At 36.2% G+C, this 27,993-nt stretch overlaps 1 protein-coding gene across 1 annotated transcript in view; it reads right to left on the minus strand.

The window, feature by feature from the left end:
- The window catches only part of LOC114045905 (polypeptide N-acetylgalactosaminyltransferase 13), an 816,024-nt gene that overhangs the window by 485,480 nt on the left and 302,551 nt on the right, over nt 1-27,993 (minus strand). Inside the window, exon 3 of the mRNA XM_027866100.1 lies at nt 1,914-2,082. Coding sequence (XP_027721901.1) covers nt 1,914-2,082 — 169 coding nt within the window. The remainder of the gene's footprint in view (nt 1-1,913; nt 2,083-27,993) is intronic.

A 27,993-nucleotide genomic window follows, 5' to 3' on the forward strand; every position in this document is an offset into this window, starting at 1 on the left:
AAGAAGAAGAAGAAGAAGAAGAAGAAGAAGAAGAAGAAGAAGAAGAAGAAGAAGAAGAAGAAGAAGAATTTACTAAAATGGAACAATATATTGAAAAAGTCTGAAATATGTACAGTGTGCCAAACTGGTAGACCTTCCACATCTGACAACAAATTGGGGTAGAGCTGTTATCTCAAGTCTCTTCTTTGGAGCCATGTTTGTTCTTTCTAATTTTGCAACATTCACTTCAGATTATTTTGTGGTTATTCCTTCCATTTTTACTGCTATGGTCATTGCATATATTGTTTTCTTAGCTCTGTTTACTTCACTCAGCTTCAGATAGTATAAATCATTTCATGTTTCTCTGTATTCATCATATTTGTCATTTCTCACATCATGGTAATATTCCATTGCATTTATGAACTGTAATTTGTTTAGCCATTCCTCAATAGTTGGGCATATATTTAGTTTCTAATTCTTTGCAATCACAAATAAGTGCTGCTATAGTTGGTGTATATGGGGAATTTTTTTCTTGTCAGGCTCCTCTTTGTGCTATAGGCCTAAGAGTAAAATATCTAGATCAAAGGGTATGGAAAGCGATCTTATTGCATAATTGAAATTTTATTTGCAAAATTATTGTACAGATGCACAACTTTGAGAGTTGTCCAAACCCTTCATTTTGAAATTTGTTAGCTTAGAAAAGAGGTGATTGAACTCTATGACCTCTAAGGTCCCTTTTAACTTTAACTTTAAAATCTTAATATATTCTGCCTTTCTCCATTTGGTATGGATAGCAAGCCATTTGAAGAAAATTAGTTTCAATCTAATTTATGCTATAATAAAATTGCTTGTGCAATGCATTGTGACATGACAAATGATGGGACTGTCTTATATTCAGAATGGGTTCATGTCCATTTCTGATACAATCTGGCTCTCCCTTAACTTTCAGTACCACCTAGAAAGCCTCTAAAATTTTAAGTAACACATCTGCCAATCTGATTTGGTAGAGGAAAATTTCTCCTTTGAACATCTCTATCCATTGAAATCACATTTACAGACTTTTCTTCATACAAACAAAATGCACATAGATATAATTATTAACATAGACTAATAAACAGCATGTATAATTCTATACTTTATAATAATTATAAGAAAAATAATATATTGAAATTCATTTAAATTATGTTTTTTTTTTTGCTAGAGCTTTTGTATATTCTTTCTGATGTTTGAGTTTTCAGATTTTCCCAATAATGAAAATAGTGGTACTAAATATTCTAGTTTTACTATGTTCATTTCAAAATATATTCTGCTATCTAGACAAAACAAAGATTCCAGTTAATCAAACACAATTTTAATTTTCTAACTGCATTTTTCACGTAAAATTATTAGTTCCACGTGCATACTTCCTGCAGTACTGCCTGATAACTGAGTGTTCTCATTATAGATAGCTGGGCAAATTGCTTAGCTAGTTACTGGTAGTCATAATAAATAGAAATAAAAAGCATACAAAATCACACAGGTCATTGGTTATTCCTATATTGGAATAGTTAAGCTGATTATTATTTATTTTTGTAGCAAAAGGAAACAGATCTTCCTATACTGATGAATAAATTTGCCAGAACAGGCGTTCTGTTTACCATAAAGCAAAACAAGATAAAACAAACTACAAAGGCTCATGAAAGTCTGCTAAACCAGTATAGTCTGAATTTTTTTGCAAATCACACATTTTGCAGGGCCATTGTAACTACAATCTACTTTTATCAAACATATATGCTTCACACCAAATATTTCCATTATAAATTTCAGAGGTATTCTGAAATTCTGAAAATGGAATGACATTAACTGTTCACTATAATATTTTCTCAGACATTAAAATAGTCTGTGATTTGTTGAGTATTAAATAGACATGATTCTGAAACACATTTTCAACTTACCCTTCTAATCTTACATCTGGGAGACTTCTGTTAAGTGCAATCAAATCACTGGCCATAAGGTTAAACTGGTTGATTTTAAACAGCTCTTTCATTTTCTCCTGGTCATCTTTAGGAATCCGCACTGCTTTCCCCATCTCTCCTGGCCCTTCTTGATTTCTTGAAATAACAGCTGTAAGACATACATGTACAAGTACATGCATACAAGATTGCAGTGTGTTATTTATATAGTGGCTCCATACACTAACGAGCAAGTCTTTTGACTAATTTACAAACTTTCTGCAACGTCTAACATAAAAGGGACTAGATGAAAAAGACCAATCACAAGCACAAATTCATATGCTGTTTTCCATATAAAATGTATTATCTTGCTGAAACCAAATCTTCCAAAAGATCTAAAAATATGTAACCTATAAAGTTTCAAAATGTGGATTATAAGTGGTTGATAAAATATAATTTCTTTGAAATTTCAAGGGTCTATGATTTCCTAATTATGGGTATTCTCTCCACTGGTGTGGGCAGCAACATGTATATGCCTTGATAGACTGTTTTTACAAGTTGCTATGGACAAAAAATAAATAAATAAAAATAAATCCCTCTAGCAATAAGCCTCTAGGCTTGTCAAACTAGGCTGGATGTTGGAGAGAATCTGAAATGCAAGCTTTTCCAGAGCTTGGGTTCTGCTGTTCTAGCTTTCAAGAACTCAGGTTTCCTTGATACTCTAGTGAAGGAAAATTCATTAACAGAGTCAAAACATTAAAATATGAACATTGTATACATTAATTTAAAAGATTTGAATTATAGATATACGAAGATAGGCACCTAATCAAAAATACTGCTCAGAGTTTGGATTTATGCCAAGGCTAGTTAGTTTCAACATCCAAAGAAATGCTTGCAGGAAGTTTTAGCTACAACAATGTATTTTTTTTTTTTGGCAGGAACACAAAATTGAACTTTTTAAAGAAGACAATTTAAGGCAATTTTTTAAAAAAGGTACCACCCTTTCCCTTTCTCATTGAATCTATTCTCTAGTGATGATATATAATTTCAATATGTCAATTTTGTTTTTGATTCTTTATATTCCTCAATTAGAATTCTATTACCATATCATTTTGTGTTGTGTTGTTCAGTGAGGAGAAAATGCAAGTGGGAATCTGTGTAAATGGCAAGAGCTTCCAAAGTGCGAGCCTCAGGTTCCTCATGTGGAAACTAAAGATGCCGAATTTTCCCTGTTCATTTTAAAAAAAATCTACAATTGAATATACTAAGCCATATAAGTTCATCATAAAATATACTTCTGTGTTATCAAGTGAAGTTGAATAAACTGTTAAAAGATTTAATGACCTAAGAGAACAGGAAATCCACTTGAAACCTCAACCATATGTTCCCTAGATATGTTGCTTAGCAAAAGAATTATAAATAGTAAAATTAGGACAAAATAAAGTATTGGAGTGTGCCCTCAAACCTCTCTGAACCTTTCAGCTGGCTGTACCTACATTGAAAAAGCCCAGAATTAGGGTTAGGCTGGTAAAAGAAAGAAAGATTTGGTCCCCTGAGCTAAGCATGTGTCTGTGGTTTTTTCTTTGTGCATTCAAATGAGAGAAGGGAAGAGAATTAAGGTTTTAAAACTGGGAAAACCAAACTATTTGGTATATAATGGCCAAATCGACATTGTCTACCTTAGAGTCTAGCCTCAGAGATCAAAAAGCACTAATTAAAAGCTAGGCCAAGGTCTCTTATGAAGGAACCCAAACTACTAGAGCAGGCGCTTCAAAGGAAATGTTATATTTAAGGACATTAGCTAGCTGGGAGAGCCCTGTTCTTTGTTTTAAATGACTTGGTACATGGGGCTGAGCATCTATAAGCCTTAGTAGTCAAGATTCTTGGGGAGGAAGTCAGAAAACCCAAGAAGAAGAATGTTACCAGTTCTCAGGCAGGTACTTCTGACTTTTCAAAAAAAAAATAAAAGCTAGAAACACCTATGAGTTTTTAAACTGACAAGTTTTTAAGCTGACAACGTTTGATAACACTCACTCTTTTTTTTGAGCAAGAGAGCCACAGCTTTCAGATGAGTCAGGAAGTGGATCACTCAAGAGCTAGGACAGCATTTACTGCCAGATGAGCTCAGCAGAGCAGCACCCTGTGGAAACTATGAGACCAGGAAGAACAGCATGGCTAGCAGTACCCTTTTTTAATCCTTATCCTTCCTTATTTCCCTTAAGACTTAGACATTGCCAATCACTCTCTTCTTGGTAATCTCTTCTCTCTAAGTTTTTGCAACACTACTCTTTCTAAAGTATTGTACCTGGAGTCAGGAAGACTTTAGTTCAAATACTGCCTCAGACACTTACTAGCTGTGTGACCCTAGGTAAGTCACCTCTGCTTACCTCAATTTTCTCAGCTCTAAAATGGAAATAATAATAACACCTACTATCCAGGTTTCTTGTGAGGATGAAATGAGACACTATTTGTAAAAGTGCTTAGCACAGTGCCTTGTACAGGAAGACTTTCCAGATCTCTCTAGATTCTAGGGCCTTCCTTCTGTTGATTATTTCATTTTTCCTATAAATAGTTTTTACTTACTTGCTTGCATCTTGTCACCCCATTACACTGTGAACTCCCTGAAGGTAGATACTACCTTTTATCTTTCATTGTAACTCCAACACTTAGTACAATATCTGGTACATAGTAGGCACTTAATAAATGTCTACTGAGTAACTGATTACAGTAAAGTTTCTGTTTACATTCACTCAAACTTCCTTTTTTCTTTTATTACTTTTTCTTGACATATCTATAACCCCTTATAATTTTTCTCTCTTCCTCTGTATTTCTAAAATTTTCCCTTTATATTTTTTATAATAGAAGGGATTTTTTTAATCTGTTTTTCTTTCAAGGAATGTACAATATCACACTACCAATTACCTGTACTTTAGGGATGAAGGTTCATAGTAGCTTGAGCAGGGTTCTTAACCTAGGGTCCATGAACTTTAAAAAAGAAGACAACTATACTTTAATATAATTAGTTTCTTTTGCAACCCTCCATATTTTATTTTATGCATTTAAAATTATATTTTGAGAAGGTATCTATAGGTTTTACTCTACCACAAAATAGGTCCATGTCATACATATTCATACACACAAAAAAAGTTAAAAATTCTTAACTTAACAGAACTTGAACAATTCTACATAACTGTTCAAAAGAATACTTTAGGGAAATTAATAATTATTTAGACAGATACTGTAGAACTTTGTTATGCTTCTAGATCAATCATTACTGTCCATTCTGTTAAGAGATATAACATATTAGCAGTCAGAAGAAGATAGGACAATCACACTTTGAAGACTATATGCCTGGACCTGTGGTCAGTGACTAAGATCCATCTGCAGACAAATATATTCCTATTCTGTAGACAAACTTCAGAGAAGCTGCAGGTTAGAATAAAGCAGAGCACATGAGGGATGCTTCAGAGTGAAACTATCTTGGCAGGCATTTTATTAGAGCTGTGAAACAGGGAGAATTGAATCTACTGACAAACTAGAGATTCTGCCGCATGGAATGATGATACTCAGATGGTTTTCTCTATCACAGGCCTTGAGGAGCTATTTTAAACAGAGCCCCAGGAGGCATCCTTACAGGAAGTAATACCACTGCCACATGATAGGAGCTTAGCAGAATTATAAGAGAAATGTTCTACTTTAGACCTTCAAGTGGAGGCAATCCCTAGAAAGCTGATCTGCTACAAGAATGTTATTAAATAGGTCTCCATTGAAAGGACTGTTCATCATAGGATATCTGTATTGTTTTTGTTTCCTGAACTCTGATATAAGTTTTATTAAAAAAAAAAAAACACTTTCCCTCCTGGACTTTTGTGAACTGTATGCTTATAAGAGTAGTTGTTCATAACACATGGTAGCATCACAAAGTGAGATTCTTAGATACTGTTTGTTAGATGAGGGAAAAGGCCAGTTACATTAAAAAAATCTCAAAATTATATATAGGCCTTTACTATGAGGTGAAAGCCTCTGACACAAAGGTTGTCACATAAATCTGCATTCAAATTTATGCAAAATCTACCTTTATGAATCAACCACTATTAGAAAAACACCATGACTCTCTACATAGAACAAACACAAAAAAATAACATAAATAACCCTGTCATCTCAAAGCATAATACCATGTTGTGAATTGGACAGAGAAACAAGTCTAAAAAGAAAAATAACATGATGAGTGTATAAGACATACATAATCAGAGAAGAAAGAGAGGATCCTAAAAGGAAATTGAGGAGATCAGGGAAGGATTCTTGAAAGACATGACATTTGAATCATGGCAAGTAATATTTCATTTAGTAGGAGTAGGGCATTTCAGGCAGAGAGAGCAATGGCCAGGAGGCCATACATGGTGGAGATTATTCATGAAATAATGATGGATTCAATTAGGTAAGAACACTGAAAGAGATATAATAAAAATAATAATAATAATAAAGGAGGGCTGAGAAAGATAAGACTGTTGACAGATTGCAGAGATCCTGGAAGGGAAAGCAAAGAAATGAAACTTTACTAGGTATAGAAGAAATCAGTGAAGATTTTTGAGCAGTGGTTTTAAACATAATTAGATTATATTTAAGGAAAAATCTAACTTTAATAGCTAAGATAGACTGGGAAGGAGTAAGTCAGAGATGGCTTATAAAATAAGCCTATATAAATAATATAAAATAATTAAGGACAAAGTATGTATCAGCATATTTCTTTCTTTCTTTCTTTCAAACATATATCACAGAAATGAATTCACTATGCAGTTTGTTATGTCATATAGAGGAAAAGATGATCATTCTTCAATTTTAACATAACATCCTACAAAAATAGTGTTAATGGCTATGGCAGATTTAATTAAAATTTCACATATCTCAAAGGTAGAATATTGTCTCGGTATTCTATCAACACTCTACCTTCAAACCTAATTCTTTTGTTCCATGTTTCTGGTCATCTAAATGTATATTGCTATGCTTTTGTCCAGACCCAAATGGACCAGTGATTCCTGGCTGGTAACCTAGCTACTGGTTCACTGGATAGACTTTTTCCAGAAGAACAATTTCCACCTGAGATATTTAATAACTAGGTGGATTCTCATTTCTTCCTTTCTTATGACTTTATTAATTTCATTATTTATTGAAAAATATGCAATAATGAATCTAAGTCAGAGTTATCTTTCCCATTGATGGATAATTACATATTCCAAATTGGCAATTATAGATGCGTCTGTATGTATATATACATATGCATATGTTTGTATGTATATACACATATACACATATACATATGTGTGTAGTCATGTTTTATATTTAGATATTTTTTCCCATATAAATATAATTTGGTTGTTAAGACAAACTTATCTAATTAGCTACACATACATGTACAGATCAACATTATGAATATATGTGGTTAGGTGTATGAATTAATCAGATATATGATGAGAGAGAGAGAGAGAGAGAGAGCGAGAGAGCGAGAGAGAGAGAGAGAGAGAGAGAGAGAATGAGTGGGAACCAGTGATGAAAAGAGATAGAATTTACATATCACTTTAAGGTATGCAAAATGCTTTACATATGTTAACTCATTTGATCCCCACAACAACCCTGTGAAGCATGTAGTATTATTATCTCCATTTAAACTGAGGTTAAGAGTGGTTAAGTAACTTGTAAAGGGTTACATAGCTAGTAAGTGTCTGAGGATGGATTCCACTTGTTTTCCTAACTCCAAGTCATATGCTCTATCTGCTGGGCCACCTAGCTGCCTGAGAGTAATTGTATCTGAAGAAATGTAATTAGTAAGTAATATCTTAACATGAGTTAAGAATAGGGGAGAAAAAGAGGAAGGATATGTATGTATTCACTAAAAGGACTCTAAATTTCTCTTTTGACCCTTCCACCCCATCTGTCTCTCAAAAGCAAGGATACTAGATTCTCTTCTCTTCTACAAATAAAGAAACACAACCTTACATATTATTTAGTGAGGTTTTGCTTTGATTTACTTATGAATTTAGATCATCTCTATGTTCAAATAAAGACATGCAAATATTTAGTAGCAGAATCAAGATCTGAACCCAGAGTATAGTTTGCTGAGTTGCTATAGGAACAAATCTACATGGCTTCTAATACTACTATGAGAAAATGTAAAATTTTCATCAGTTATATCCTTATAAATAGATTAATGTTGGGAGTATTCATAGTGATTCCTAAAGTTTATAGCTCCTTAAACATTTTCGGTTCCTGTGTGAATAACTAGCTAAATGCTTAATGTATATCAGGGAAACACAAACTTCCCCAGAGCTAAATTCACCATTCCAAAATAGCTGTTACTGAATACACATTTGACATTTCACAAAATGTTTTATCTAGGCATAGGTAGAACTTTGGAAATTTTCCCCTCAACTTAGGGGAAAAGAGGATGAAAAGTTATAAGATGGAAGTAGCCTTTGTTTTTCCTATATTTTGCCATGAAAAAAAATGTAACTTCTAAGCAGAAAATTACCATTTGCAGGGTCATAGGATCTTATAATTTAGTACTGCAAGGGATGTTAAGAGATCATCTTATCCAACACCCTCATGTAACACAAAGAAGAGATGGAAAAGAATATGCTGCTAGGCTGCAGCAGTTCCACTGTTATGCACACATTTCCATAAAGGCAAGGTCAACAATTTTATATATAGTTAGCAGCAACTCTTTTGCTGAAAAAAAAAATGTGCCAAAGAACATTCTATGCAAATGTCAATAGACATGCTGAAAGTTATTGAAAACAACTAGTAATCTTTTTAACTATTATCCTCCAGAATCTTACAATGCTGTAAGAGCAGGGCTGATAAGCTTTTATTCACATAGCTAGATCATAAGCATCTAAAGGGCAGGTGTTTTAAGAATTATCCATTTTATTTTTTCTTGACTTTTTTTCCAGTTTATAATTAAATTGCAGTTTTGGCACAGTTCTAATATGCTTTGCTTCCATATATTCCAAATATGAGAAAAAGTGACATGTAAATATATATGTTGGAAAGTATGGATCAGGAATAAGGAACTAAAGAAATGAAAATAATTGAAGACTGCACAGAAGCCTTATATTAACATGTCATTAACACTTTAAAGTGAAGAAGTAGAATGCTTTGACCATGGTTAGGACCAAATGATATAACACTCCTCCCCAAGTGAAACTGATTACATTTTAAGAGACAGGAAATGGCTTATGACTAATGTGCCAGTCATTCTTGAATCAGTTGTCTGAATAAAGTCAGACTACTAATTTGTTTAAAACAAAAATCAAAATAAGTCCAAATCTATAAGAAAGAATAATTATGAGAAAAATATGTTGTTCAATCATGTCCAACTCTTCATGACCCCATTTGGGGTTTTCTTGGCAAAGATACTGCAGTAGTTTACTATTTGCTTCTCCTGCTCATTTTACAGAGGAAGAAACTGAGGCAAATAGGGTTAAGTGACTTGCCCAGGGTTATATAGCTAGTAAGTTTCTGAGGTCAGATCAGAATTCGCAAAGATGAGTCTTCCTGACTCCAGGCCCAGTGCTCTATCCACTCCATCAGCTACTTGTCCCAAGTACAACATCAAAAGTAGAGTTTGAGTCTGCTAGGTCAATAAGCATGATTCTATGCTTAGTTATATCTGGAGTGGTAGTAGAAGAGGCAATAATAATAGTATTCTCTTAGATCATCTAAAATTTTGTTACACATAACAGCTCCATGGACCCAGGAGTACAAATCATGGGCCTGGAGAATAAATGCCTGAAAAAAAAAGCATAAAGGAAGAAAAGTAAAATTATCACCACACTTTCTTTCTGCACCTTGAGGGTAAGAGCTGACCACAGCATTATTAGCAGATAGTTCTATCAACAGGACAATACTGCTGCTATGTACTTTTATTCTGCCCTTAGCATGCACCCTTAGGTCATGTTTCTCTTTCAAGCAATGTTCTTACATTTGTATAGGGTAATTCCTCTCCCATTGCTACTTTAATATACATAAGAATAGTAGTGCAGCATTTTCTATTTCTTTGCTAATATTTATTATAAACCTGCTTTAACTGCAACTCAACAATATCTTTTTTCCCCATTACAGCTCTTTGAAATGGTCTTCTTTTCACATTTCATATCAAATTTCAGTCAATGGATTTTGTGCAGAAAAAAAAAAAAAAACTATAGCAATAAACTCTCACTAGATCAAATCCAGAAGACATTAACTACATTTTCCCATTAGATAATCTCTTATTAGATAATCAATAGGGTAGCACTTTTCCATCAGCCACTTGGGTAGGTAAGAAGTTTTCTCTAAAATGAAGGCAAATGTCACTTTAATCTTAACACAGACAATTGGTATTTGAAATCAGGATTTAACAGATTTTTTTTAGATATGTTTGTGCTTCAACTAACCTTAAACAGATAACTTTTTTTGCAAAGTGATAATAAAAGTAATTACTTCACTAGAACAAAGGGACTATTTGAATAGTTCACATTTAAATTTCAATGGATGAATGAAACACATTTATTAAACACATGTCAAACTTTCATATTAGGTGTAAGTGATAACAAATATAAAAATGAAGACGGTTCCTGCTTTCAAGGAGGTTACACTTCAACTGGGGATAATATAACATTCAAGAAAGTTCAGTCAGAGGGCAGGTGGAAAGACACAGAAATTTTAATAGTATTTCAGTGATGCAAATGGGAAGGACCAGGGGTCCTTAGAATCTCTATTACATATTAATGCCATGAGGCTGCAAGGCAGGGCAAGTGGTAAGGTATTCCATCTCAGTGGAAGGAATAAAGTTGGTAACTCAATCTCATCGAAGTCATCTGAACAGTCAAATGTCCCAGATAGGTTCTGGGCCCAGGGATAAGAGAGAGGGAAAGAGAAAAAAGCAAAGGGTCTATCACAAATAGGTTTGTGGTTAAGTATTTTTCTCACAAGTGCCCTGTTAGGTGTGCTGGTAAGGTAGTATAAGTGTTATTATCCCTGTTTTACAGAAGAAGAAATTGACACATCTAACCATTTAAATCACTTGCCTACAGCATTGCAGCTAATCAGTGGCAACCTCCAGCTCTACTTCAGTGCTCTCTTCACTATAACTGATGCCTAATTGACTCACTTAGTACCAGCCCACAAAATTAGGACTTTCCTGTTCTTCTTGTGGGAAATTCTCTCTCCAGCACAGTAAAACTTTTCTGCATCCTCTAAACTAAAAAGACACTACTGTGTGATATTTACAGGGAAAAATATTACTTATGAAAGCTAATGCCTAGAGAATGGGAGAGGAGGCTGGGGGTCAGAGCCAAGAGGGCAGAGGGAAAGCAGTGACTTGCTAGAGCGCTCTCCCAAAGCCCTCCAAATACCTATAAAAATGGCTCTGAACAAATTCTAAAGCAGCAGAACCCATAAAAAGACAGAGTGAAACAAATTTCCAGCCAAAGCCAGCAAGGATGGTTGAGCAGAAAGGTATATTGCGCCAGGCAGGGAGAAGAGCGCAGTTTGGCGTGGGCACGCAGGTCGCAGCGACCCTGGAGAAGGCCTTAAAGGGCTGAATCGAGGGCAGCTGTGGCGGTTTCCAGACTTCTCAACCCATGAACGCCAAAGACAACTTGGAAGGTCAGTGGGAAAAGTCTGTGAATGTGGTGAGTGAGGAGCTAGGTCTCAGCCTCAAGTCTGGAGCGTGGCCTAGGGCCATGGCTTTTTCCTGAGCTTCTGGCCCACAGACTGAGGGGAAATCAAGTGGCTGACCAGAGGGGGATTGTAGGGACCTCTTTTCCAGTGCTGAGGCAGGAATCTCTTGCTCTGACCGTGCTTGGATCTGGGTCACAGTTCTGAGGGGCGGTCCTAGGGTGAGGAGAAGCACTGGTGTGGTGGAGCTTGTTGTGGTAGTGGAGAGGAAACACCTCGCCACTTATCATACCACCTTGGAAGAACTGAAAATTTACAGGTCCCTAGAAGTATCTCTGAAAACAGCTGTACAAACCCCTGAAGCTTGGGACAATACATTCTCCACATTAGAAGCAGACTTTTATTTTAACAAAGAGTTTAAAACTCAAGTAATTGGCCAGGATCATGAGTAAGCAGCACAAAAAGAGTCAGACTACATTATCTTACTTTGGTGAAAAAGAAGATCAAAACATACAACCAGAAGAAGACAACAAAGCCAAAGCTCCTACATCCAACGCCTCCAAGAAAAACATGAATCAGTCCCAGGCCTTGGAAGAGATCAAAAGGGATTTTGAGAAGCAAGTAAGAGAAGTAGAGGAAAAACTGAGAGTTTTGCAAGAAAATCCTGAAAAACAAGTCAACAGCTTGCTAAAGGAGACCCAAAAAAATACTGAAGAAAATAACACCTTCAAAAATAGCCTAACCCAAATGGCAAAAGAGGTCCAAAAAGCCAATGAGAAGAATGTCCTAAAAAGCAAAATGGGCCAAAGGGAAAAGGAAGTCCAAAAGCTTACTGAAGAAAATACTTCCTTAAAAATTAGAATAGAGCAATTGGAAGCTAGTGACTTTAGGAAAAATCAAGACACTGTAAAACAAATCCAAAAGAATGAAAAATTAGAAAACAATGTAAAATATCTCATTGGAAAATCAATTGACCTGGAAAATAGATCCAGAAGAGAGAATTTAAAAATTATTGGACTATCTGAAAGCCACAATCAAAAAAAGAGCCTAGACATTATCTTTCAAGAAATGATCAAGGAAAACTGCCCTGATATTTTAGAACCAGAGAGCAAAATAGAAATGGAAAGAATCCACCAATTACTGCCTGAAAGAGATCCCTAAAGGAAAACTCCTAGGAATATTGTAGCCAAATTCCAGAGTTCACAGGTCAAGGAGAAAATATTACAAGCAGCCAGAAAGAAACAATTCAAATATTGTGGTAACACAATCAGGATAACACAAGATTTAGCTGCTTCTACATTAAGGGACCATAGGGCATGGAATATAATACTCTGGAGGGCAAAGGAGATAGGATTACAACCAAGAATCACCTACCCAGCAAAACTGAATATAATCCTTCAGGGGAAAAAATGGTCATTCAGTGAAACAGAGGACTTTCAAACATTCTTGATGAAAAGACCAGAGCTGAATAGAAAATTTGATTTTCAAATACAAGACTCGAGTGGAACATGAAGAGGTAAACAGGAAAGAGAAATCATAAGAGACTTATTAAGGTTGAACTGTTTATATTCTTACATGGAAAGATGATATTTGTAACTCATGAGACCTTTGTCAGTATTAGGGTAGTTGGAGGGAAAAATTATATGTATAGATTGATAGATAGATAGATAGAGGGCACAGAGTGAGTTGAAGATGAAGGGGCCATATCTGGAGAATAAACTTAAGGGATGAGAGAGGATTATACTGGGAGAAGGAGAAAGGGAGAGGTAGAATGGGGTAAATTATCCCACAAAAAAAAAAAATCAGAAAAGAAAAGGCTCTTACACTGGAGGGGAAATGGGGGCAGGTGAGAGGGAATGAGTGAATGTTATTCTCATAGGATTTGACTTAAGGAGGGAATAATATACACACTCAATTGGGTGTGGAAATCTGTCTTACCCTACAGGAAAATAGGGGGGGGAAGGTGACAAGAGAGTAGGGGAATGATAGAGAGGAGGGCAGATTGGGAAAGGGGATAATCAGAAGCAAATACTTCTGAGGAGGGGCAGGGTCAAAAGAAAGAATAGAATAAATGAGGGGGACAGGATAGGGTTAAGGGAAATAGAGTTGGTTTGTCACAGCACGTCTATTATGGAAGTGTTTTCATAACTGCAAATGTATAACCTAAAAAAAAAAAAAGAATGGAAGGAAAAAAAGAATTAGGAAAGAAGTATCCTAATTTCTTCCCATATTCGAAAGTATCATTTTGTTAATTATCACAAGCCCTTCCTATCTGAAACATCTCAAATGAGAACACTCATAGAGTTTCTGCAACACACAAGAGAAAATCAACAAGAAGCAACTGTCAGAGTGATCATTGGAATTCTATTATGGCCTACCACATGTAGATCTTTCTCCTTTTCTTCCTTCCCACCTCTAAGTAATACATTGCTTCTCTCCTTTCTATTTTCACCCTTATCAATACCTCATCATTCCGTGGCTGGTCCAGGTTTTGCTTGACTCAATTAATAGCATTTAACCTGAGAAGCTAGATGGAACATTGTATAGATGGCTGGGTCTGAAGTCAAGAAAACCTGGATTCAAATCAAATCTCAGACAATTACTACCTGTGTGATCCAGGGCAAGTCATTTAACTTCTGTCTCTCTCCATTTCCTCAACGTTAAGATGGGGATCATAATAGAACCTAATGGCATCTACCTCCCAGGGTTGTTGTGAGAGTCAGCTTAGATAATATTTATAAAGTGCTTAGCACAGTTCCTGCATATAGTAGGTGCCATATAAACACTAGCTATTCTCATTTAAGTCTAAAGAAGTTGCCAATTCTTGCCTATGCTCCGAACGCTGTAGGCAAGAATTGGCAACTTCTTTAGACTTAAATGAGAATACCTACCTCTACTGTTCATTGGTTAATTTAAACTGCGATAGTCACTAGGCATTAGCTTTCTGCAGACTAGAAATGTGATTTTCAGCAATGTATTCATTACAAATAAATTCTATTTCAACCAAACAAACTGCCTGTCACATGGAGTTCAACGTAATGGAATTTTACCTTTAGTAAAAATGTGCCCATAAGTTCTAGGGAGGGGGGAGTTAGAAGGTAGAGTGAAAAGGATAAGATTGGTCAGAGAGGGATAGGGTTAGTCAGAAAAGGTGTTCTGAAGTAGGTAAGGTTTTAGTCTAGTTTTGAAGTGCTGTGGGATGAATGAAAAGAAAGGAATAAGAGATTCCATATAGGAATAAAGAAAATGTGTGTAGAAGCAGTGTGCAAGACATGTTTGCAAAATCTTTGTTAACAGTTTTAAAAAATGCTGTTTCTCATTTTATAATGAAATGTGATTTTTGCATTTAAAAAGTGAACAAAGCCCTAAACAGTCTATCATTAAAGCATGATATTTTTGGATGCATAAAAAAAGATTGTTTGGCATAGTCTACCACTAGAAACATTTCCTGGAAAAAATCATTACACATTCAGAATACTCACCGATGTTATGAAATGTTGAAGTTGAATTAAAATAATTTCCATCTAAAAGTAAAATACTTTCCCATTTAAAATCATGTAAAAATCCTATCTCATGAAGGCTACATGATTAGTAAATTTACTTTTAAAGTGAATCCTTTGTTGAAGAATCTATACTCAAACCATCAAAAGCATATTACTATTGTGTGGTGAGAATAATGTACTTTTCATCCTAGGGCTAATTTATTCAAACATTAAGTTACAAAGTCAAAATCATTGATTGAAAGGAACTCTGTTTTAAGAATCTGGGGGATTTAGAAAACTAATGTTTTTATAACAATTTTATAGGAAGAATTTGACCAAAAAAACAAAAACAAGATAAGACCACATTTATATGGTATTTTAAGGATTATAAAATACTTTACCTCTTTTAATGTTCAAAACCCTATTAGATTGGTACTACAGGTGTAATTCTACCCCATTTTACAGATGATGAAAGTGAGGCTTAAAGAATTAAAATTACTTTCCCATAATTGCATAACTAGTATGTATCAGAAGCAGAATTTTAACTGACTCAATTTCCCCAACCCACCCCCATGGTATCAGAATGACTCTATAAAGAATTCCAGGAGGAAGAGGGGTCATCATGTAAGGAAGTCTTTAACCATATTTTTTTAAAGAAATTTCTATTGAGAATACCATTTTCATTCCAGTTACCCAGGTTCATATTCTCAGATGAGAGCTCTTCGCTTAGCCTCACTACAACATTCAATCAGTTTCCAAATCTTGTCAATTCTCCCTTCTTAGCTTTTCTCATATTTGTTCTTCTCTTTTTTAAATTAATTTTTTTATTATTTTTAATGATAATTTTTATTTATTTTTTTGTTTTCAACATTTACTTCCACAAGATTTTGAGTTCCAAATTTTCACCCCATCTCACCCCTCCCCCCACCCCAAGATGGCATGCATTCTAAATACCCCTTCCCCTAGTCTACCTTCCCTTCTATCTCTCCCCCCTGCTCCTCTTATCCCCTTCCCCTTCAATTTTCTTCTAGGGCAGGATGGATTTCTGTACCCCATTTCCTGTATTTCTTATTTCCTAGGTGCATATGAAAACATTTTTTTTTAAAATGTGTTTTTAAAACTTTGGCTTCCAAATTTTCTCCCTTGCTCCCACCCCACCCACCCTCATTGATAAGGCAGGCAATTAAATATAGGTTACATATGTGCAGCTATGCAAAACACTTCCATAGTAGACATGCTGTGAAAATCTAACTCTATTTCCCTTAATCCTATCCTGCCCATCCATTTATTCTATTCTTTCTTTTGACCCTGTCCCTCCTCAGAAGTATTTGCTTCTTATTACTCCCTTTCCCAATCTGCCCTCCTCTCTATAATTCTCCTACTCTCTTGTCCCCTTCCCCTCTATTTTCCTGTAGGGTAAGACAGATTTCCACACCCAATTGAGTGTGTATGTTATTCCCTCCTTAAGTCAAATCCTATGAGAATAAGATTCACTCATGCCCTCTCACCTTCCACCATTTCCCCTCCACTGTAAGAGCCTTTTCTTTTCTGTTTTTTTTTTTGTGGGATAATTTACCCCGTTCTATCTTTCCCTTTCTCCTTTTCCTAGTACATTCCTCTCTCACCCCTTAATTTTATTCTCCAGGTATGACCCTTTCACTTTCATCTCACCTTGTGCACTCTATCTATCTATCTATATATCTACCTATCTATATCTATACATACGTACATATAATTTTTCCCCTCCACCTACCCTAATACTGACAAAGGTCTCATGAGTTACAAATATCACCTTTGCATGCAGGAATGTAAACAGTCCAACCTTAATAAGTCTCTTATGATTTTCTCTTACCTGTTTATCTCTTCATGTTCCACTCAAGTCTTGTATTTGAAAATCAAATTTTCTATTCAACTCTGGTCTTTTCATCAAGAATGCTTGAAAGTCCTCTATTTCACTGAATGACCATTTTTTACCCTGCAGGGTTATACTCAGTTTTGCTGAGTAGGTGATTCTTGGTTGTAATCTTATTTCCTTTGCCCTCCAGAGCATTAGATTCCACGCCCTGCAGTCCCTTAATGTAGAAGCAGCTAAATCTTGTGTTGTCCTGATTGTGTTACCACAATATTTGAATTGTTTCTTTCTGGCTGCTTGTAACATTTTCTCCTTGACCTGGGAACTCTGGAATTTGGCTACAATATTCCTAGGAGTTTTCCTTTGGGCATCTCTTTCAGGAGGTGATCGGTGGATTCTTTTAATTTCTATTTTGCCCTCTGGTTCTAAAACATCAGGGCAGTTTTCCTAGATAATTTCTTGAAAGATGATGTCTAGGCTCTTTTTTTGATCATGGCTTTCAGATAGTCCAATAATTTTTAAATTCTCTCTCCTGGATCTATTTTCCAGGTCAGTTGTTTTTCCAATGAGATATTTCATGTTGTTTTCTAATTTTTCATTCTTTTGGCTTTATTTTACAGTGTCTTGATTTCTCCTAAAGTCACTAGCTTCCAATTGCTCTATTCTAATTTTTAAGGAAGTATTTTCTTCAGTAATCTTTTGGACTTCCTTTTCCATTTTGCTCATTTTGCTTTTTAGGGCATTCTTCTCCTCATTGGCTTTTTGGACCTCTTTTGCCATTTGGGTTAGGCTATTTTTGAAGGTGTTATTTTTTTCAGTATTTTTTTGGGTCTCCTTTAGCAAGCTGTTGACTTGCTTTTCATGATTTTCTTGCAAAACTCTCAGTTTTTCCTCTACTTCTCTTACTTGCTTCTCAAAATCCCTTTTGATCTCTTCCAAGGCCTGGGACTGATTCACGTTTTTCTTGGAGGCGTTGGATGTAGGAGCTTTGGCTTTGTTGTCTTCTTCTGGTTGTATATTTTGATCTTCTTTGTCACCAAAGTAAGATAATATAGTCTGACTTTTTTTGCGCTGCTTACTCATGATCCCGGCCAATTACTTGAGTTTTAAACTCTTTGTTAAGGTAAAAGTCTGTTTCCAATGTGGAGAATGTACTGTCCCAAGCTTCAGGGGTTTGTACAGCTGTTTTCAGAGGTACTTCTAGGGACCTGTACATTTTCAGCTCTACCAAGGTGGTATGATAAGGGGCGAGGTGTTTTCTCTCCACCACCACAACAAGCTCCACCACACCAGCGCTCCTCCTCACCCCAGGACTGCCCCTCGGAACTGTGACCCAGATCTAAGCACCAGTAAAGCAAGAGATTCCTCCCTCAGCACTGGCAAAGAGATCCCTGCAATCCTCTTCTTTCCAGCCACTCCATTTCCCCTCAGTCTGTGTGCTGGAAGCTCAGGAAAAAGCCACGGCCCCAGGGCACACTCCAGACAAGACCTAGCTCCTCTCTCACAGCAGTCACAGACTTTCCCCACTGACCTTCTAAGCTGTCTTTGGCGTTTGTGGATTAAGAAGTCTGGAAACTGCCACAGCTGCTTGCAATTCAGTCCTCTGAGGCCTGCTCCAGGTAAGCTGTGGCCTGTGCTCCCACGCCAAACTGCGCTCCTCTCCCCTCCTGGCGCGATCCCCCTTCTGATCAACCATCCAGGCTGTCTTGGGCTGGAAATTTGTTTCATTCTGTCTTTTTGTGGGTTCTGCTGCTTTAGAATTTGTTTAGAGCCATTTTTTTAGGTATTTGGAGGGCTTTGGGAGAAAGTTCAAGACAGTCACTGCTTTCCCCCTGCCATCTTGTCTCCGCCCCCACATTCTCTTTCTAAATCTCTCAGTTGCCACTTGCATGACCTTGAGCAAATAACATGTAACCCTTCTTAGATTCAGTTTGCTTTTTTGTACAATGAGGGGGTTGTACAAGATCGGCTTTCCAACTCTAAATCTATGATCCTATGCTATTTCTTCAAGCCATCTTGCACATATCTGCCAAAATGAGATTTCTAAAACATGTCTCACCCTATTATTTCCCTTATGAAGTAGTGATAGCTTCCTGTTGCTTTCAGACTTACATTGCCTCCTCTTTTTGATACTTAAAAGTCTGTCACAATCTGTCTCCATTCTACTTTTCCTGGTTTCTATATAGTAATCTATTTCATGCTTGCTTAATACAAAGATGTAAGAAGCTTCTAGAAAATAATCTCAGTGGCCCCTGGTGTGCACTTGGCCATCTGGCTTCCCTTCTTCCCTGAGAAGTAGCTTAACCAAGATCTGTTACCACAAGCCTACCAGAGCCATGACTAGGTGAAAAGTTCTCATGTTTAAGCTAGCATGTTTCCCTTTGTTCACCCCACCATTCCTCAGTCAAGTTCGTAAACCCTGTCTTCATGCCTGATAGAAAGAAAGGGTCCTAAAATAGGTGGCATGATTTATCCAGAGCAACCAAGTTGACTCTGAGAGTGAGTGTTCAAGTTCTCTTCTCCACCTACTCTGTGGTGTTTGTGACAGATACACCCCCTGCCCACCATTATCTGCTTTCTCTTTTGGTCATTTCTGCTCCTCCTAACTTCTTTAGTTAACCAAGACCTATGCCAGTTTGATGTCTCTCTCACATTGGAACAAGTCCTAAGCCAAAGGCACACACACACATTCTATGTTCCAGCTTAATTTACTTTGTTATTGTTGTTCCCCGTACATGATGTTCTATCTACCACCTACACACTTTTGACAAAACGGAATCTCATGCCTTGGATGTTCTCTCTCCTTTTCTGTAACTCTAGCAATCCCTAGGGCTCTTCAAGGTTCAGCTTAAGGGGCACCTCCCATATTAATCCTTTCTTGATATCTCCAGATGATAATTACTATTTCCTCTGCTGCTAACATTGCTTTCTATTCACTTTTTATATATTTTGAATTAATCTATTTGTATACATGTTATTTCCCTCATAATTTATAAGCCCTTTGAGAAGGCCAATAGTTTCTTGTTTTGTTTTGTTTTGTTTTGCTTTGATATCCATTTCATGGGCCAGATTGCCTAGCACACAATAGCCACTTAATAAATGCTTGTTAAATGAACAAATGAATTAATGAATGAATAATTACCTGATTATCACAATAAGTCAGAAATTAACCCCACAAAATTTAAATTACTATCACCTCTATAATTAACCAGTTTTGCAAAAACATGATCATTCATGATAAAGAGAAAAGAGTATTGATTTCATCAACTTTGCTACCTATATTCCCTTATGTATGGGAAGGAATGCTAGTAAGGATTTGGGTAGAATGAGAACACTTGTTCTTATTTACAGAGTTTTATTAAACATTTCAGAAATACTTCAAATATATTGGATTAGTACAAACAAAAAAGCATCAGAATGTGAATTGCCCAAAATGTTAGAAAATGACATTAAGAAATAAAATTGTCCTTAAGTGAATTTTAAAACTGGGAAATATGAATGAAATTTTGAGGGGATCCAGATATAAATGAGCAAAAGAACATGAATCATTCTATAAATTAGAAGTTCTAAGTTTTCATATAATACTAGTGACCTTATGCTAACATTAGAAAATTATCTTTAAATTTCTTTCATCTCAATTTTTAAATAAAATCACCAGCAGAGTAGAGCAGTAGCTTCTCTATAGGAACTTAGAGAGAAATTAATCTAAATCTCCCATCATCTTAAAAACTTTTTGATATTAAATTGGGTTGGCATCTTAGAAAGCAATGACATGTACTTCATGGAACCTCAAAAATGTTTCTAGTTTGCTACATAAGATAATCTTAGTAAGAAAAATGACTTAAATGAAGTTTTGTTCTGTAGCAGGTGTTGTATTTGCTCAGCACCTAATAGGAAGTGAGTCCTGTATTGAGGTTGAGGTTGGCCCCATATCTTTGGTTCATGCAGAAACTACTGAAGAATTGGAACAGAAATGATGTAGAGACAGCCACTTAGGAATTTTGGAAGGTGAGGAAAACATAAAGGCATCGGATTTAAAAGAGCCAGATTTTGGATCTTCAGCCATTTCACCCAGGGAGACTGAGGCTTGTGCTAGATAGAGCTGACTTGTAAGGCAAGCAGTGGGACAAGAACCAGGAGGGTTTGTCATAGCAGAGCAGCTGTCAGTAAGGAAAAAAAAAAACAGCATAGGTGTGATCCCTTCCCAAATTCATACAACTGTTAGCTGCTCTTGACAAGGAGTCAGAAACTAGCTGAGTCAGCACAGATCAGAAATTCACCAACTAGCTAAACATGGATTCTTCTAGAGGCCATTAATAAAATGATATTGAGTAATTTTTTCTATGTCCCAATGGGATCACTTGTCAAGGAGGCTGTTTATGCAACCAAACTGTGTATCTAAGAAATCTCAAGTTTAGGGTGGTCTCATAAACTAGTAAAGCATGGCCTAGCTCTTAGAGGAACTGCAGATAGGTAAACTAAATGGTTTTGTTATTGTTGATGTGTTTTCAGTCTTGTCTGACTCTTCATGACTCCAATTGTTTTGTTTTGTTTTGTTTTTTGCAAAGATAATGGAGGGATTTGCCATTTCCTTCTCCAGCACATTTTACAGATGAAAAAACTGAGTTGAACAGGGTTAAGTGTCTTGCCCAGGGTCACACAGCTAGTGTCAGAGATCAGATTTGAACCCAGGAAGATGTCTTCTGACTCTAGGCCCTGCACTCTACCTGCTGCACCACCTAGCATCCACAAAACTAAATGGTAGTTATTTAAATATATATATTTTACTTTATTCCATTTGATTTTATGGTTATAAGCAAATAGGGTATACAGTTGAACCATGCTTATGTTGTCAACATCATTGTGCGATGCTCAGGTGATTACAATCCATTTCAATAGATCTCAGAATGAGAATAATAGAATTTCCCTATGGGTAGAATCATAAATCAAGATTTTGATGGGAAAATTAATGCTGATCATATGCCTTGATGAGAAGGGTATCGTCATGTGCTAGAGAGGTAGATTTTAACAATAGAGGTACCATAAGTCTTAGTGCCATTAAGAGTTTAGCATTATCCCTAAATACCCATTGGCAATGGTTGAAGTTCACAACTGCTAGGGTCAGATGAAATTTCCTGGCACCTAGTCTAACTGTTAAACAAGAGCAGGGTAATAATGATTTGCACCCCAGTTTGGTCAATTATATAGTTTACTGACAGATTACTCAATGGTACATAAAAAATCAATTTTTTGGCAAAAGTAATGACTAATTTCTATGCTCATGTGCTATTTTTACCTCTTTCCTTGCTCCATGTTTTTATTTTGTGTATTGAAACTATCTGGTTTTATTTTACCATCCATATAAAGCAGATGCTTTTATTTGTACTTGTTTAGAGTCATTATAAATCATATGCTTAACGTAACTTCATATTCGGTTTTGAGATATCCAGTGCCTCTAGGCACTTACTGTTAGTACTAATAAAAGCAGCTATGATAGTAGTCATGTGCTACAATGAAAAATGGTCTTTGATTTTATTCAACAATTTGAAGCAGTAAAATGCCCAAGTTGATTGATTTAGCAAAGTATGCTTTTAAAATATAAGGACACTGTTAACATTTTTCCATCATTTTTTTTAAAGAACACTAATATATTAATCTCAAGTCTTTCACAAAACATAATACCTTAAACAATAAGGTAGTCAATAGATAAGCATTTCATTCCCGTAGAGTGGAAAGCATTTCTTGCATTGTACAAGAAAAAGACACTTTTCAAACTGTCACCATGAAAACCAAAACATAACCAAAAAGCTCCAATACTAGATTTCTGCCAACTACCACTCTTTAATTCTTATCTCTCACTAAAATCTTTATGAGCATTGCAAACTAACTCTCATCCCCATGATCTGAACTCTTCTCATTTTCCTCCTATCCTACGGATTCAGGATTTCCTATAAGTGATGTCCTATAGATTGCTCAGATTACATTAGTGATCTCAAATACTAATGTGATCCCATTGATTTGGATTTCTCCTACAGCAATGAAAATTACAACCTGCCCATAGTTGCCAAGACATTGGTAGGATTTCCTTGCTTTCTAAAGGCAATGCAAGGATAACAGTGAAGTGCTTAGGGTGTATACTTGTCATAACTCATTCATATCATGTGACCAGCTGAAAGAATCTTGAATAAATGAATGTGTGAAAAAATCATTTATTATGTGCTAATTAAAATATTCGTGTTTTAAGGAGAATGGCACTGAATAAAATAGTGAAAGACGTTGTTATTGTTTTAAACAGTTATTTACTACTTAGTGCTTACTATGAGCAAGCATTATGCTAAGTACTGGGAATACAAAAAGAAAAACAAGATGGCTTCTGCTTTCAAGGAGCTCACCTCTTAATTGGGGGGGATACATTCGTGTGTGTGTGTGTGTGTGTGTGTGTGTGTGTGTGTGTGTGTGTGTGTGTGTGTGTGTGTGTAGGGCAGATGCAAGGGCCCCACAGTACTAAGGGCACAATTGAGGTAGATCTCAAGACTCAAAGGCCCTTAAGGTGAATTATTAAGATTTATCAGAAGGCTGAATGGCAATGATTAGGGCTATGGAATCATAGTGGCAGAGAAGATGCTAAGGCCAAAGGGTTCTTCAGATTACTGGAAGGACTGTAGATTGCTCCTCTAAGTTCTTTGAGAAACCATAATAAATCTGGCAAAAGGACTGGTTTACTGTAGGAGTCTAACCCACAACCTTTGGGAAAGAAGTGAGTGAGCCTAAGAGCTAAAGTGAAATGAGGACTCTTAGCACCCTTCTAGGGTAGTGAAGGTGGATGTGGAGATGTCTGAGTCCAGCCAAAAGGAGGAAAGGGGAAGATAGTATTGGCAAGAAAGTTGGAACAGAAAGGTTTCTCATAGCATCTTCTCCTGCTTACCCCTCCAAATGGGTTCCAGGATTCTCTTCCTACCACACATTTCCTTGAATATATCTTTTAATTCTTCAAAGGTCCTCATTTTTCACGTATTGTAACCTGCTTTTATCCAAAATGTGCCTCTCCGTTCAACTCTGTGTGATATTCACATTCAATATGTCAGAGACTATTTTTCATATATAACAACCATATTATAACACTGATACAATATTGGTACTAGAAAGATAGGCCTTTCTATCTAGGAGAAAGTTAGGACCATTGAAAGAACTTCACAATTTCTTGAAATTAATCCAGCCCACTTTCCTATTTAACTCTGAACATAACTCATTGCCCCTTTCTCTTGCCTATCCCAGGTTTGCATACTGATAAATAACCTGAATAGGTTGTACATCCAACTTCCTGTCATAATCTGGGCAATAAATATCCATCATCCACTGGGTCTTTCCTACAATAATATTATTCATAAGTCTCTTAGTTTACAGAGAAGTAATGTAATCTTGCTTCTATTTTCCTTATAGCTTCATTTTCAAGTCATTCACTGTGTTTATCTGCTTATCATACATATGTGCCTGTCTGTATTTTCCTAGACTGTATGGAGCTATTATTTTAATTAATCCTTCTACTTCTTTCTTCAAACTACTTTTCTTCTTTCACAAAATGTCAATGATCATCTCTTTTCATAAATTAACAATGAGGTACTTCATTTACTTTGTGTATATGTGGCTGTAGTGCTTAATAAATATTCTTTGGGGGCAGCTAGGTGGCGCAATGGATATAACTCTAGCCTTGGAGTCAGGAGGACCTGAGTTCAAATCTGACCTCAGACCCATGAAACTCATTAACTGTGTGACCTTGGGTAAGTCACTTAACCCTGATGGCCTTGGAAAAAATAAATAAATGAATAAGTAAATACTCTTTAATGTCTATTTGAAGCAAATCATATTTGTCTAGTAATATCGTTGTCTTTATGATAACTCAGTCCTATTTTTGGAGGGTCTGGTCTCCACTATGATTATTAAAATCAGTAAGAAAATTTCCATCAATTTTCTTTACCAAATCTTTTTTTAAACAGAAAAAAAAATTTTGTTTTTGTAGAATTGAGAGTTTTTTTTTAAAATACATTCAGGCATCTGCAGAAATGTATAGTAATAATAAAACCACAGAATCTTAACATTGTAAAGAATCTCAGGTGTCATAGAGTGGAACCCTTGCCTGATGATTGTCTAAAATGTAACCCAAATGGGTCATTCATCCATCAACTAACAATCTCTAAAAAGTACAAGACTCATTATCTCCTGATTAGGTACATGCTTAACTCTATTACTCCTTAGAAGTCTCATTATTACTATATTCCCCTGATATTATTTGAAAATATGTATAATAATAATAATAATAATAATAAGGCTAGCATTTATGTAGCATTTACTTTGTGTCAATTATTGTGTTGAGTGCTTTACAAATATTCTCTCAATTTGATCCTCACAGCAACCCTGGGAGATAAACACTTTTATAATTCCCATTTTACAGATTAGAAAATGGAGGCAAACAGTGGTTCAGTCAGTTGCCCAGGATCACACAATTAAGAGGTATCTGTGGCCTTATTTGAACCTAGGCTGAGTCATGTATTCACTGAACCACCTATCTGCCTTACCAATTGTTCCCAAACTTGGAAATTGTTTTCTTTTCTTATGATAATTTTTATTTATTTTTTAGTTTTCAACATTTACTTCCACAAGATTTTGAGTTCCAACTTTTCATCCCATTTCACTCCTCCCACCACCCCAAGATGGCATGCATTCTAAATACCCCTTCCCCTAGTGTGCCTTCCCTTCTATCTCCCCCCCTTCTCTTATCCCCTTCCCTTTCAATTTTCCTGTAGGGCAGGATGGATTTCTGTACCCCATTTCCTGTATTTCTTATTTCCCAGTTGGATATGAAAACATTTTCTTTAAACATGTGTTTTTAAAACTTTGGGTTCCAAATTTTCTCCCTTCCTCCCTCCCCACCAACTCCATTGATAAGGCAAGCAACTAAATATAGGTTATATATGTGCAGTTATACAAAAATAGTAGACATGCTGTGAAAAACTAACTCTATTTCCCTTAATCCTATCCAACCCCCCCATTTGTTCTATTCTTTCTTTTGACTCTGACCCTTCTCAGAAGTACTTGCTTCTGATTACCCCCTTTCCCAATCTGCCCTCCTCTCTATCATCCCCCTACTCTCTTGTCCCCTTCCCCCCCCATTTTCTTGTAGGGTAAGACAGATTTCCATACCCAGTTGAGTGTGTATGTTATTCCCTCCTTAAGTCAAATTCTATGAGAATAAGATTCACTCATTCCCTCTCACCTTCCCCCGTTTCTCCTCCACTGTAAGAGTCTTTTCTGTTTTTTTTTTGTTGTGAGATAATTTACCCTGTTCTACCTCTCCCTTTCTCCTTCTCCCAGTATAATCCTCTCTCACCCCTTAATTTTATTCTCCAGATATGACCTCTTCATCTTCAACTCACCCTGTGCCCTCTATCTATCTATCTATCTATCTACCTGTCTATCTATCTATACACACACATATAATTTTTTTCCCTCCAACTACCCTAATACTGACAAAGGTCTCATGAGTTACAAATACTATCTTTCCATGCAGGAATGTAAACAGTTCAACCTTAATAAATCTGTTATGATTTTCTCTTACCTGTTTACCTCTTCATGTTTCACTTGAGTCTTGTATTTGAAAATCAAATATTATATTCAGCTCTGGTCTTTTCATCAAGAATGCCTGAAAGTCATCTATTTCACTGAATGACCATTTTTCCCCTGCAGGATTATACTCAGTTTTGCTGGGTAGGTGATTCTTGGTTGTAATCCTATCTCCTTTGCCCTCCAGAATATTATACTCCATGCCCTATGGTCCCTTAATGTAGAAGCAGCTAAATCTTGTGTTATCCTGATTGTGTTACCACAATATTTGAATTGTTTCTTTCTGGCTGCTTGTAATATTTTCTCCTTGACCTGGGAACTCTGGAATTTGGCTACAATATTCCTAGGAGTTTTCCTTTAGGGATCTCTTTCAGGCAGTAATTGGTGGATTCTTTCAATTTCTATTTTGCCCTCTGGTTCTAAAATATCAGGGCAGTTTTCCTAGATAATTTCTTGAAAGATGATGTCTAGGCTCTTTTTTTGATCATGGCTTTCAGATAGTCCAATAATTTTTAAATTCTCTCTCCTGGATCTATTTTCCAGGTCAGTTATTTTTCCAATGAGATATTTCATGTTGTTTTCTAATTTTTCATTCTTTTGGCTTTATTTTATAGTCTTGATTTCTCCTAAAGTCACTAGCTTCCAATTGCTCTATTCTAATTTTTAAGGAAGTATTTTCTTCAGTAATCTTTTGGACTTCCTTTTCCATTTGGCCCATTTTGTTTTTTAGGGCATTCTTCTCCTCATTGGCTTTTTGGACCTCTTTTGTCATTTGGGTTAGGCTATTTTTGAAGGTGTTATTTTTTTCAGTATTTTTTTGGGTCTCCTTTAGCAAGCTGTTGACTTGTTTTTCAGGATTTTCTTGCAAAACTCTCAGTTTTTCCTCTACTTCTCTTACTTGCTTCTCAAAATCCCTTTTGATCTCTTCCAAGGCCTGGGACTGATTCATGTTCTTCCTGGAGACTTTGGATGCAGGAGCTTTGGCTTCATTGTCTTTTTCTGGTTGTATGTTTTAATCTTCTTTGTCAACAAAGTAAGATAATATAGTCTGATTATTTTTGAGTTGCTTACTCATGATCCCGGCCAATTACTTGAGTTTTAAACTTTTTGTTAAGGTAAAAGTCTGTTTCCAATGTGGAGAATGTACCATCCCAAGCTTCGGTGGTTTGTACAGCTGTTTTCAGAGATACTTCTAGGGACCTGTAAATTTTCAGTTCTTCCAAGGTGCTATGATAAGGGGCAAGGTGTTTTCTCTCCACCACTACAGCAAGCTAAACCACACCAGTGCTCCTCCTGGCCCCAGTACCGCCCCTCAGAACTGTGACCCAGATCCAAGCACCAGTTAAGCAAGAGATTCCTGCCTCAGCACTGGCAAAGAGATCCCTGCAATCCCTCTCTTTTCAGTCACTCCATTCTCCCTCAGTCTGTGGGCAGAAAGTTCAGGAAACAGCCGTGGCCTCGGGGGTGGCTGAGAGCT

The sequence above is a fragment of the Vombatus ursinus genome, unplaced genomic scaffold (assembly GCF_900497805.2).
Source record: "Vombatus ursinus unplaced genomic scaffold, bare-nosed wombat genome assembly UNPS02014779.1, whole genome shotgun sequence".
NCBI classification, from domain to species: domain Eukaryota; kingdom Metazoa; phylum Chordata; class Mammalia; order Diprotodontia; family Vombatidae; genus Vombatus; species Vombatus ursinus.